Consider the following 14,691-nt stretch of genomic DNA (forward strand, 5'->3'; position numbering starts at 1 on the left):
TGCCAGCATGGTTTGGAACCCTTTTTTGTTGTTGTGTGTTTCATCTTTATGCTTCGTTTAGTTGTACAAAAGTAGGTGTTCCTTTCCCTAACCTATGTGTGATGTTTTTTTATTATATTTCTTGACTGGCGTTTCACAGATGATTAACGGTGACATGGGGACAAGAACTTGGTAACGGGGTTTCCAGGCTTGTACTGCTTTTTACCAATATATATATATAAAAAAAAAAAATATATATATATATATAAGTATACATATATAAATATATATATATTTTTTTTTTCTTTTTATCTCTTGGGCCACTATAAAAGATAACTTTGAGTGGAAAAGTCAAGGACGCCCTTGAAAAAAAGGTATATTGTAGAAGTTGAAAGAATCCAAGGATGTTTAACTTGGGGACAAGACATCGGTTATATGAACTGACTCTGCCACCAGAGTGCAACCTGCTCCTGGACTCTGCCTATGTAGATTTCTGTTTAATTCGCTGATAAATATGGAAAACTCATTTTTATTATTTGAATATGTTCACTGTACCTTGGCTGAGTGCTATAGATAAATTATTCTACAAAATTATTCTAAAAAATTTCTATAAATTTCTAAAAAATTCTATAAATTATTCTAAAAAATATTTATTTGTTGGGTCAGCACTAGAAAATAAGCATTATCATCCCACTTTAAAGAGGAGAAAACCGCACTCTTTACCTGTTATAACATGCAGTAGTTCACACTGCTACTTTGTGACAGAGTTGGGATTCAAGCCAGTTGTGTATCAGTCAGAGCCTTGTGTTCTGAGCCATTTATGCCATGTGGGTTCATCAGTGAGGCGTGTAGCCCCATTTGGCATTAAGATAGGATTATAAATATGAGAACCCTTAGTAGAAGGGAAAAACATTTTAGCAGAGCCTTCCAATGAAAGAACTACTTGTCTTGGGAGCTAATAGCTCCATGGCCCTGGAAGACTTGGGAGGGCTTTTGATGTTGGAATCCACTAATAGGGATCGCAATGCCGAGTAGAGATGTGTCTTTATTGTGCTGGAGTCTAGTACTCAAAGTAGTAGACTTTGGGTGGACTCCTCATCCTGGTAATTTCTTTCCTCCCTCAAGTTTCACCCTTGCCTGGGTACCATACATCTATTCTTTTTCATTCTTATATCTTTCATTTGCCTTTCATTAATCTTTTCTGGCCTGTAGCTCCTCACAGAGGGCCTTATAGTTTAGAAGACAACAGGTTGCAGGAAGATGATTAATATGGGGCAAGTATCCTTCTATATGGGCTTCCCAGGTGGCTCAGATGGTAAAGAATCTGCCTGCAATACAGGAGACCCAGTTTTGATCCCTGGGTCGGGCAGATCCCCTCGAGAAGGATATGACTGCCCAATCCAGTATTCTTGCCTGGAGAATCCCATGGACAGAGGAGCCTGGCGGGTTATAGTCCATGGAGTCCTCCTATATATGATTTCTCATCATCAGGAAATCTCAGGAGGGGGATAATTACATCTGAGAAATGCAACAGACTTGTTACAGTGTATGACGTACACATACATAGACACTTCAGAGAATACGTGTATACACACACACACTCTGTGGCAACAGTAACAAAATTCAACTTCCAGTGAGGTGAAAAGAAATGCAATGCTATCTTCAAGAGAACTGCCACTGTATTCCAGGTTACCTGTGTCCAGATTCGATGCATGAGACACGGTGCTCAGGGCTGGTGCACTGGGATGACCCAGAGGGATGGGATGGGGAGGGAGGTGGGAGGGGGTTCAGGATGGGGGACACATGTACACCCATGGCTGATTCATGTCAATGTATGGCCAAAACCACTACAATATTGTAAAGTAATTAGCCTCCAATTAAAATAAATAAATTTTAAAAAAAGTTTTCTCTCTGCTTTGTGTCATATGTTAATCTTAAAGCAGGCCAACCTCTACCTAATGAAAGATAAATGAAATGAAGACTTGCCATGTTAGTTATGATGTTTTCCATCCCTTCAGGGTTGGGCTTGAAATAGTTCTCCCAAGGTCTTCTGGAGGTTTTTGTCTCTCATAGGCTGTTGACTCCTAGTTTAGACTGTGCTGTATAAAGCACCTGTGCTTTCTTGTATAAAAATAGATTAGTTTAACAGTTACTTTGTGATCCTGAGAAAAAGTATATCATGCCACATGTTAAAGGTTGACATTTGAAATGCCACGGCCTCATTATTTGGAAGAGCAGAAATTATGAAAAAGAAAATAATTCCACTAGGAACTGTAGCCCAGGTAGAACAGGCAATCTTCACAAATTAGTGAGGAAAGTACAATCATATGAATTCAAGAAAAGAGGAGAATCTATTCTTAATTGCTGTGCAATACCATCAAAAGGATGGCTGAATATAAATAAAAACATTAAAAGCTTTGCATTTTACAGATTATCTTATACCTGGGTGAACATAGCTTAAAAAATTTCATGATTTCATGGAATAGTTATTCCACATTGCCAACTGATAAAATAAAACAGTGACCTCAATTTCTCTGCAAGCTTATAAATCAATAACCCATAAAATCTATGGGAAATATAAAAAATAACCATAAACTCCTCTAAAACTGGTTTTGCTCATAGCAATTTTTGATCTTCAGATGCAAACAAAAACAAAGAAGGAATCCACATGTTCACAAATTTGAACTGGAAGGCAAAGCCTCTGTGTAAATAAAATAACCTCATGGCAACCTAGCAGGATAGCCACAGGATTTTTGGGAATCAAATAGTTATACCTAAATTTGTTCAAGTGAAAGAAGGCTCAAATTGCCTTATATCTCTGAAACTCACATCATTCTCAAATGAAGGAAAATGAAAGGAAATTTAGAGGTTACTTTTTTTCTCCCCTAAGAACTGTCGGAAACCCAAAAAGCTTTTTAGGAGAGAAAAAAGAAAAGGAAAAGCTGACTCTATTTAATCACCTATGTATATTACTGCAAAATCAAACCAGCACCATAAAAAAAATATATATATAGTATATATATATATATTTCTGAAGAAGAATGCCAAATAAATATTTCTCAGGAGTGGCTGAGGATTATTTTCTTGTTTGATATGATGCCACTCGTTTTCATTTTATTTTTAGTTGGAGGATAATTACTTTACAATATGTGTTTGTTTCTGCTATACATCAACACGAATCAGTCATAGGTATATATATGTCTCCTCCCTCTTGAATCTCCTTCCCATCTCCCACCCCTTCCAACCACCCTTCTAGGTTTTCACAGAGCACAAGGTTTGGATTCCTTGCATTATATCACCTGAACATGCTCGATCTCCTCTGCCACTCTTTTCTATGAAGGGTGAAATATCAACTTGCAGATAGATAGGGCTGATGTACAAGTGTGCAGCCCTCTGGAGGCCGCTTTCTGAGGCTCTGTCCACCCATTCTTGCATGATCTGGATGCCGGAAATTGTTTTGGCAGGAGACAAAGCTGTTTATTTCTCAGTGAGAACTAGAATTTCAAAGGCAGGAAAACTACTAAAAGGTGACACTCTGAGTAGATTTCACACTGAGGTGAAGTAATTGAGTGTTTGACTCATTTTTTCAAAGAAAGCTTTGACTTTTGACATGTATAGGTGTGATAGAGGAGGGGGGATGGTGTGGGGGAGAAAGGAAGGATGGGGCAGGTGAAAAACAACCTCACCTACTTGGCAATCTGGTCAAATCAATGCCATCATATATATATATATATATATATATATATATACACACATACACATACACACACACACACATATACAGTACCAATGTGTACTATATATATGTATAGATATGTACTATATATATGTGTGTATATATAAATATATATATATATATATATATATAGTTCTGATATGTGTGCATGAATTTAATATATATATGGTTCAGGTTCCTTCCTCCCTCCTTCTCTCTCTTCCTTCTTCCTTTCTTTCTTCCTTCTTAGTCCCTGGGATACTCACAGAACATCAATAGAAAAACTACACAGAACTATATAAACAGAAGATAATGTCACGGTCACTATCTCCTTCACGAGAACACTCAACCTTGGATCAAATACATGCCTAAATCACATCTTTCATTTACAAGTGAACCTCTTCTACTGGCATACTACCTCAAATAGCATCAAAGCAAAATGAAACACAGGCAGCATTTAACAACGCTGGTAACCATAGAAACATATCATTAAAGAATATATAAACAGAAATGAATAATTAGATGAGAAATTCATTTCTACATTTATCTTTTCTCCAAGACCCAGGAAAAGAAGCTCTCTTTTACCTCTCATCTCAATTTGGACATTTCCTCTTTAGCCTGTCTTCTAACTGAAAAATACAAGAATTCATAAAATGAGAATTGTCATATTGCCTAGCTTAATGGACAGATCTCTTTGTAGGCAAGTGACTGAAAAATATTGCAGTCCAATTGTGGCCTTGATGTAGCACCAAGTACAGGAAAGGATCCTGAGGAAGCCACAGAGTCTGCTTTGGGATAGGAGGGCAGGAAAACCTGACTTACATTGTGAGTAAGCGGCAAGAAGGGGAGAGCAGTTGTTGATCTTTAAAAATGGGAGGCACAGTTTGCCTCACTTACGGGAGGCTTCTATTATATATAGTGGAAAGACTGAAGGGGCCAGAAATCAGGGGCTTATGGGTTATATCAGTTGCATTGTCAGAGAGGCAGCATCACTTGTGCAGGTCATCTGTCACTTGACCTTTGCACCTACGGAAGCCCTACATAAACTTTATTGTCGATTAAGTTGGCCATTAACTTTAAAAACTACTAAGGGTCTTGGAGACCATCTAGCCCACAGTTGTGCAGTAGAATCACCTAATAGGGGGACAGTAGGAAAATATGATTTTCAGGATCTCACCCAACTCTGGGGAATCCAATACTTCTAATGTTTCCCCAGGTGCCTGTAATGCAGTGGTCACTAGACCAGTGTTAGGTCAATGTCTAGCCATTGACCTAACCCAACTTCCTCATCATATAGTAGTAGAAACTAACAGTCTAGAGTGCTATGGTAGACAGAGTTGCTGGTCTTGATTTTCCCCCCTCCCTATAGCAATGTCATGGGGCATCCCTGACCCCACGGACAGGCTCCCATCCCAGGAGTCTGACGGGCTATAGTTCATGTGGTCGCAGAGAGTCAGACACAACCAAGCATAGCACAGCTATAGCAATAGCATATCAACAGGGTTGTGATGACTTTTCAGTAAGCAGAAGAATCTAACTCCTTGTCCTTGGACTTAAGCACATGGTTTTCTTTGACTAAAGGGGTGTTAGCAAGCAAGATATGGGCAGAGGTTTGAAACGTTCTTATGTGGTTTTGCTTTCTCTCTTAGAATCCTGCATTTTGCCATAAGAAAGAGACATCACGTAGCCATTGGTCTAAGGAGGATGAGACACATGGATCATTCTTAGGCTTCTCTGCAGCTTAGAGCTAAGCATAGCCAAGCCCAGCCTAGATCAGTCAAAGGCAAGCTAACCTGCTTATTATTATAAGTCAGAGTTTTAGAGTGATTTGTTGCACAGCATTGTTGTAGCAATAGCCAATTAATACAGAGATGAAGTGACTTATCCAAAGTTGAATCCTAGCATTGGACCTGGAAGTTATATCTTGTGAGTCTGAAGTCTGACTTGGTTCTACTGCTCTGTATTACCGGCTTCCCTTTGCTCCCTTTCCTTCACAGAGTTAAGCACCACACATCCTTTGCCTATGTGAGGTCCTTCTGTTCAGTCTGCATTCCCTATATTCCAGGACATTGTCACCTTTCCTCATCAGAGCTTACCTTTCCTTCCACATCTTGTTCCCTCAAGGTTCTTTCTGTTTTCATGTTTCTAAAGAGACTAGGGAAGTCTCAGACTAATTCCCACAATTGTGTAACCCTTTAATGAGTTAAACACCTCCAGATAAAATTTCTGTTTCATATTACCAGGGGATGACTAGGACCTTTATGCCAAATGGTTGGAATCTAAGCATAATATATACGAACTCATAGGGAAAATATTTAGTAGGTGAGTGACTTTGGTTTTTCTCAGATGATATCTAATCCAAATCCTGTATACCCTGGGTTATACTCAGAAATTCCTCGCTCAAATATTTTATAAACTCTCTGCGTGACAGGTCAAACAATTAAATAAACTATAAATATAAGCCACTTAAGAGAAATGCTCATGTGGTATTTCTATTTGGTTCCTTCTGTGGAAAATTTTTTCACAGGGAAGCAAATCTTTGAAGAGAACACAATTTTTTTCTTCTCCAGAATATGTAGGTGTTTTGTTAAAGATAAAAATTTTGTGGTTCCTTGACATGACTTTGCCTATAATTTCATGTTGAAGATTTTATTTTTATTCTGAGGTTGAGAAATCATATGTTTTTATTAGATAAATGACTAATATTGGGATGATTTTGCAGTATCAAGAAGAAAAGAACAGGAGTGAAAAAATTACTCTGAGAAATCAACTTCTGTTCAGTATAAAGATATCCTACATCATTCTCTGATTAGCCAGAGAAATCCATTAGATTGTTGAAAGAATCACCACTTTTGAAAGAAGCTAATCGCTAAAACCTTGGAATTTTCATGAAGACATCTGTGAACACAGAAACCAATGAGACAAAGGACTCTTGGAAAACTGCAACCTTCTCGAGATATTCTGATGAATCCCAAACTCAACTATAGCAGAGAAGTTGTCTGCAATTCTGAACTTAACACACACACACACACAAACACACATTTGTTGTAATAGCATAAGCAACTGAATTTTAAAACTGCATGCAAAATAACTATACGAAACTATTCTCTTTGTTTGGTCTGAGTTTCATGTCAAACTGTGATGGTACTTTGATGGTATTGTGGAAGAAACATAGATTAAGAAGTGATGTCTAATGTAAGTACTAGGGGTTTTTTTGGTAAGCATTCTGTGCTAGATTATCTACTTTTGAAGACAAGGTGATGTCTGTTTTGCTCACTGCTGTATATCCGAGGCCTAGCCCAGTGTTTAACACACAGTCACTAATAAGTGCTCGATAAATAGGTGCTCACTGAATAGGAATGACAAATACAATTTGAGAGTAAAGAAGAAAGCTACCCACTAACTTAGGAGGAGTCTGGAGACACTGGAATGGAAGGATTTCAAGCTTGAATGACTGCAGTGCAGTCTCGGGAGGCCCTATATGACACTGACATTTTGGGTGCTATTTTTTGCTTTGAGCGCTGGAAGCAGTAAATGTCTCCTGTTAGGCCCAATACCAAAGAGAAATAGGGCTGTTGCAAAGAGAAGGAGCAGTGCAAAAGTCTTATTCTGTGGTCTGTGAACCCCTGAAAGCCATGGAAGGGTTTTAGGGGATCACAGACGGTGCACTGTCTTCCTCCAGCATGTACCTGGGGAAAATCTTTTGTCTCTCAGTGCAGCCAGCTCCTGATCTTGTCCTTTGAAAGGAGACTTATTACACCAAAGAAATATTCCTTTTTGGTGAGCCCTCCTTGGAAACCATTTAGACCATTGATATCTTTAAGATGGTGCACGTTTCGATGCCAAGCACAACTTGGATTGGATGGGGAGTTTTGGTATTCTCTGCACAGATGGAGGACCCGAGATGTTGGCACTGTCTCAGCCTCTGCAGCTTCACTGAGGAAAGATGCTCCACATGTCAGCCTTTTTACATGGGCTTGTGTTCGTGTCAACAGCCCTTCCAGCATCCCCAAAGAGGTCTTTCCACTGCTGTGAAAGTCTTCAACTTCCTCAGCGCCAAGAACTCGAATCAGTGCCTTTTCAGTAAACCTTTGTCAAAATACAGGAGCATACCATGAGGTTCTTTCCTACCAGAGAAGTTTGTTGGCGATCCAGAGAAGAGATTGAGGAGAGATTTGATTTGGTTAATTCTTTTAAATTTTTTAAGAGGAAAGAAAGCCCCTTCTTAGAACAAATTGGATGTGAGAAGTTCATTCCAGGACTAGCTTTATAATGGCTCATATCTTCATCATAAAAATGAGGCAAACCTTTTGATTGAAATGTTGAATTTGCTATCAGAGATACTATTGAGGAACCATTTTTTTTTTTTTTTTTGGTATCGAGCTGTTATTCTAAATGAGGTGGCTCATTTAGAGAAATTATTAGAAAATTAGAAATTATATATTTAAATAATAAAATAATTTATTGCTTCTAATAAAATAATATTAGAAATTATTAGAAATTATTAAAATAATATTAGAAATTGTTAGAAACCTGAATTTTCTAATCCTGGAGGTGAAAAAGTCTTGAGTGTTTCTAGGGACCAAAAAATTTATAGAAACTCTGCAGATGGCTTATCTCTTATGAAGGTCACTCTTTGTCTAGATGAAATTAAAATTGAAACAAATTGCTGACATAGATAGCCTTGATAATATGAAGTTAATGAAGATAATCTCATGGACTTGAGGACAATGATGTAATATGAATTTTGGTATTTCTTGATGCGTGCTCCGTATGAGATACTGTGAGCTACAGGAGCTCAGATTCCATTTGCTATCAGAGATTTCGTGAATCAGGATTTTACCTCTTACTGCCATTAAGAAGAAACACTGACATTGCTGCAATGTCAAAATGATGTATCGGTTTATTCCAAAAAAAGTGTACAACCTTCTTACAACTGTGAGAAAGCCATAATTCCCTGTCATTGATGTTTTAGCAACTACGTGTAGATCAATTTCCAATACAATGAGATAAAAAGCACATTTTTTTTTTCCTGTGTATGTGTTTCTGAGTATTGTTTCTAGGTGGATTCTTGTCAATTGAATGAGATTCTCAAAGGGCTTTGTGGCTCAAAGAAAGAAAGAATTTAAAAAGAACAGTCAAGGTGGGGAATGAGCTGACCAGGCAGCTTGCCCCCGTTTAGTGGGATTTCTCTGTACTCCTTTCATGGGAGTTTTGAAACAAAGTTAGCTGTTACTGCCTTTTCTCACTCCACTTTGCTGAGTGATGCAGACCAGAGTTGGCTCTGTTCCTCACATTGCAGGAGATAAAGCTGCACATAGGATAACTCACATGTTTGAGAGCATGGCTGAAAATAAAGGTGAGGAAACAGGAAAGGGAAACAGGAGTGGAAGAGGAACACTTGTTTGTTTTTACATTTGTTGATGCTATTAAATCTAGCTCTGCCTCAGATGCTATTCAATTTAGCCCTGGATCTAACAGGCAGGGGGCTTGGGAGACAGACTAGAATTTACTCTTCAAGTTCTTCTTGGAATAATTTTATTACTTTAGAAGCAATATATGAATATGTATGTGTCAATACTTTAAAATGGCTGGACTAGGGACTTTCCATTTTGCTAATTAGTTTGGAATTGTGAAATTGTAAAGTTTGGGGGTGTTTGAGAAGAGGAGACTGACTGATAACAGAAGATGGGTATCAAGTTGTAGAAGAAAGAATGCCGGTACAGTGTGACAAGTTATTTCCAGCCCTCTTCACCTCTGAAGAAGTGATTGTTCAGACATTTAGTCGTGTCCGACTCTTTGCAACTCCATAGATGGCAGCACGCCAGGCTCCCTGTTCTTCACTGTTTCCTGAAGTTTGCTCAAACTCACGTCCCTTGAGTCGGTAATGCCATTCAACCATCTCATCCTCTGTCACCCCCTTCTCCTCTTGTCCTCAATCTTTGCCAGCATCAGGGGCTTTTTCCAATTAGTTTGCTCTTCACATCAGGTGGCCAAAGTATTTGAGTTTCAACTTCAGCATCAGTCCCTCCAATGAATATTCAGGGTTGATTTCCTTTAGGATTGACTAATTTGATCTCCTTGCTGTCCAAGGAACTCTCAAGAGTGTTCTACATCACTACAATTTGAAAACATCAATTCTTTGGCATTTAGCCTTCTTTATGGTCCAACTCTCACATCTGTACATGACTGCTGGAAAAACCATAGCTTAGACTATATGGACCTTTGTTGGCAAAGTGATGTCTCTGCTTTCTACTACTGTCTAGGTTTGTCATAGCTTTTCTTCCAAGGAGCAAGTGTCTTTTAATTTTTTGGGTGCAGTCACAGTCTGCAGTGATTTTGGAGCCCAAGAAAATAAAGTCTCTCACCATTTCCACTTTTTCTCCATCTATTTGCCATGAAGTGATGAGACTGAGAGCCCCATGAACTGTATGAAGAGGTGATACCATTATAGAATAATGCGGGCAAACACTTTTAATGAAAGCAACATATCCCAGTATGAGCTGTTACATAGTCTAGAGCTTTATGTATTTTTTTCCTGCTGAGCTGATGATATGAAAAAATTCCTAAGACAATTGAAAGCCGTTCTTGAACTCACCAAAGCAAAGGTGTGTTCGTCTGCATCTGAGAGTTTGTAAGTTGACAGACTGTGAGAGTATGTTTAGACTTGTTCTTAAGTTTTTACATTCTGAAATTTTCAATTTCCCGTTGAACATCTCTAAAAGAATAACTGACTAGAATGGTAGAGATTTTATGTGGTTGAAAGGCAGATAAATCGTAACTTCTTCATTTATGAAATAGTGAAAAAAACCCGCATCTCTTCAGCCTTAATGGACAGCTACTAAAATACATGCAGACATAACTTCTAGTCTGTGATGTTTGGGGCATTCTTATATTGAACACTTTGATTGCCATGGTGCTTTGGGACGGACTTGTCTTTAAAGTTAACATGGACTGCATACTCTCTGGCAGTGTTCCACAAACCTGTTTTGATTTAGAACAGACCAAGGTTTGGGGAAAGATATATACATTTGAATGAAGGTCAGGAAGAGACTGGTGAGCAGAAGGAATTATGTAACTATGGAGACACTGGTGTGGAGTGCTCATGTTGGAGCAGGTGAGAGGGGTTTTGCTTGTGGAAGTTATCTGCAGGATGTTTTCTAGTTATGTTATTTTTTTCCTTAAACTTTGTAACTTATATGTGTTTTTTATTGATGTATAGTTGTACAATATTTTATAAATTACAAGTGTACAATATAATGATTCAAAAATTTTAAAGGTTGTACTCCATTTATAGTTATCATAAAATATTTACTGCATTCCCTGTATTGTATATCATTGTATCTTGTTTTGTACATAGTAGTTTGCATATTTTAATCTCCTTGCCCTATATTTCTCCTCCCTCTTTCCCTATCTTCACTGGTAACCACTAATTTGTTCTCTATACCTGTGAATCTGCTTCTTTTTTGTTATCTTCACTAGTTTGTTGTATTTTTAAGATTCCACATATAAGGGACATCATATAGTATTTGTCTTTCTCTGCCTGACTTATTGCACTTAGCATAATATCCTTCAAGTCCATTCATCATTGTTTCAAAGGACAAAATTTCATTCTTTTTTATGGCTGAGTAGTATTTCATTATATATGTGTATATATACATATGCTACATCTTCTTTATCCACTCATCTATTTATGGACACTTAGGTTGCTTCCATATCTTGACAGTTATAAATTATGCCTTTGTGAACATTGTTGTGCATGTATCTTTTTGAATTAGTGTTTTTGTTTTTGGATATAAATTCAGGAATGGAATTGCTGGATCATATGGTAGTTCTATGTTTAGTTTATTGAGAGAACTCCATACTATTTTCCACAGGGGCTATACCAATTTACATCCCCACTAACAGTGTGGGAGGTTTCTCTTTCCTCCACATCCTCAGCAACATTTTTTATTTGTGGTCTTTTTGATGATAGCCATTCTAACAGGTGTGAGGTGATAGCTCATTGTGGTTTTGATTTCCCTGATAGTTAGCAATGTTGAGTGTTGTTTCAGGTACCTGTTTTCCGTCTGCATGTCCTCTTTGGAAAAATGTCTTTTCAAGTCTTCTGCCCATTTTTAAATCAGGTTGTTTTCTTTTTTGATGTTAAGTTGTATGAGCCGCTTAAGTATTTTGGATATTAACCACTCATTTGTCATATCATCAGTAGGTTGTGTGACATCATATTTGAATGTCCCTAAAATATGAGATTTTAGAGCTAAGATGGGCTTTAAGGATAAACCTCAAATCTCTTGTTCTCAGTTCAGTTGCTCAGTCATATCCGACTCTTTGTGACCCCATGAACTGCAGCATGCCAGGCTTCCCCGTCCATCATCAACTCCCAGAGCTTGCTCAAACTCATGTCCATTGAGTCAGTGATGGCAGCCAACCATCACCTCTTATTTTCTAGCTGAAACTCCTCTAGAGACTAGCCTGCTTTAGGTTAGATGTTGGTGTTAGAACTTGAACTGAGTCAGTTCTGACTTCCAGATGAGAGCCCTTTTTCAGTATATCAAGTTGCTTCAAATTAAAGGAGAAAAAGAATACAAAGACAAATATGTTTTTTATTATACTTTATTATCACAAAATAGTAAAATAATAGCATTTGTTTTATTCCTTTTTTGTATAGCATGTACTTTTTGGTAAGTGGAGATATTTTTTTTAAAATTTTGTTAAGTAAAATAGGGATATTAATACTCTTTGAAAGCTGAAGAAGACAGACAAAAATTCATTTATAAAAATTTCAAGCTCTTAACTTATCTTAGGCTATACCAACATTGGATCTATTTTTCTCTTGTTCAGTGTAGAAAAAATATTGGATGCTCAATACGTGTTTGTTTAATGAATGAATAAATTAATTAAGCATTCATTTGGAGCCTAGTAAATGTCAGGTCTGCTGAATATCATCTAACCCTCAAGATTCAACTGCTTTCCCAGCTTTCTTCAAAAACCTCTGAAATCCTTTCTTTTACTATGAGTTTCCCTGGTGGCTCTGATGGTAAAGAATCTACCTGCAGTGCAAGAGAACTGGGTTCAATCCCTGGGTCAGGAAGATCTCCTGGAGAAAGGAATGGCTACCTACTCCAGTATTCTTGCCTGGAGAATACCATGGACAGCGGAGCCTGGCGGGCTACAGTCCATGGGGTCTCACAGAATCAGACATGGCTGAGCGACTAACACTTTCACTTTCTTTTAATATAGCTATATAGTAGATATTATTTGCTTATTTTCCACATCTGGCAATTCTTTACAACTATTTGCTTACATACATACAAGTAACTACTGTTTTGCATGATCTAGGTTTCCTTAGGAAAGTCTTGCACTTACATAAATAAAGTCTTAAATTTTACATACTTTGAAGGTCAATTTACAGGTTTCAAGTATATTGGGGCTAATTTAAATCTTTACTTTTTATAGCAGGTGAATTGAGCTCCAAATATTCAGATGGAACCATATACATTACTAAGAATTTTATATGATAAACCTAGTACTTTATTGTTCAACAAGGATAATAGGTGATATAGAAACAGAAAACCAGGCACCAAGGCACAATACTGAAAATGTGGGGGAAATATCAGGAAGCATCAGGAGACTGTTGACAATTATTTCTATCTTACATATCAGGTCTTAGCAGATCTTATTCTAGTTGGTTGATAAGGTTCATATTCAATTACATTAAATCATCTTGAAATACAAAGGAAAAAAAGGCCACACACAGTTTGGAGAGGAAATTTGGAAGAGGCTTCTGTACTGGATTTTTAAATTTGATAACATTTCATTTGGAAGTAGATTTCCATTTGGTCCATGTGGCCTCATTGGGAACCACTTGATGAAAGTTTTAAGGGAGTAGAAATCCATTTTAATGAGGAAAGTAGTTCAGTAATTAGGGAGTTAGATGTTATTTTTTTGGGAATGAGTTCCTCACCTTGAATGTATTTCAGGAGAAAGTCATTGACAGTTTGTGGGGAGAGGATAGAATAAGAACAGATTTGTATGTTGTGAAGGAGACTGAATTAGAGATGGTTGGATGGCATCAACGACTCAATGGATATGTGTTTGAGCAAATTCTGGGAGATAGTATAGGACAGGGAAGACACAACTTAGCAACTGAACAACAACAAATTCTTCTTAAAATTCTGAGAAATTGTGACTCCCTTCTTGACACCTAGTTGACCTTTGGTATGACTTCTTGTTGCTGTTTTGAATAATAAATAAGAAAGAAGATCTCCAGTTTATAACAGATTTAAGTATTTCAGATGCTACATTACTCTACAAATACAATGGATCTTTGTATTTTTATTTATTGTGTAATTGGTATTACTTCTAGAATTTGCTTTTACAGTTCACAGATCAAAAAGAATCTATGAAAACAGAATGTTCGTATTTTAAAGGATCATGTCATTACAGCAGCATGCCTGGGAACATAGTTCCTGGGATGTCTAAAATTTATATTGGGTTGTAAAACTGAAGTATGGGCCAAGGGTTAACAACCTTGAATTTTGCCCTTAAAATTAGTCTCAGAAAATCTACTTCATTATAAATACATTACTACTGAGTAGTGTCCTTCTGATTGATATGCCCAGAGCTACCTTTTCCAGCAGTCTTTCAAGAACCAGTCCTTCATCTTGGTTCTAAAAATGAAACGGGCTCCTCCTCCCTGGGTGGGACATCAATTTTTACCTGCCAATACAGTTTGATGAGCTTGCTTACACCATGTTCACTTCCTCCACAGAGCCAGAACATGTAGTCAGCAATCATGGCACTCCTAAGAACAAGGACAGATTGAAAAAAAAAAATTTATAGGTAGGACAGAAGGAAAACTATAGCAGGCATTATATATAAATACCAAAGATCTTTTTAAAATTTGACTAGGCTAATATTAAGCAAAGCATAAAGCACATTTTAGAACATAGAAAGTAGGTCTTTTTTTTTTTTTCTGGTACTGAAATTAAATCTAG

At 37.3% G+C, this 14,691-nt stretch overlaps 1 protein-coding gene across 1 annotated transcript in view; it reads right to left on the minus strand.

Annotated features, from left to right (window-relative positions):
* The window catches only part of SPATA16 (spermatogenesis associated 16), a 244,465-nt gene that overhangs the window by 72,855 nt on the left and 156,919 nt on the right, over positions 1-14,691 (minus strand). Inside the window, exon 5 of the mRNA XM_043874568.1 lies at positions 14,414-14,498. Within this exon, the coding sequence (XP_043730503.1) occupies positions 14,414-14,498 (85 nt within the window). The remainder of the gene's footprint in view (positions 1-14,413; positions 14,499-14,691) is intronic.

The sequence above is a fragment of the Cervus elaphus genome, chromosome 19, assembly GCF_910594005.1.
Source record: "Cervus elaphus chromosome 19, mCerEla1.1, whole genome shotgun sequence".
Lineage (NCBI taxonomy): Eukaryota > Metazoa > Chordata > Mammalia > Artiodactyla > Cervidae > Cervus > Cervus elaphus.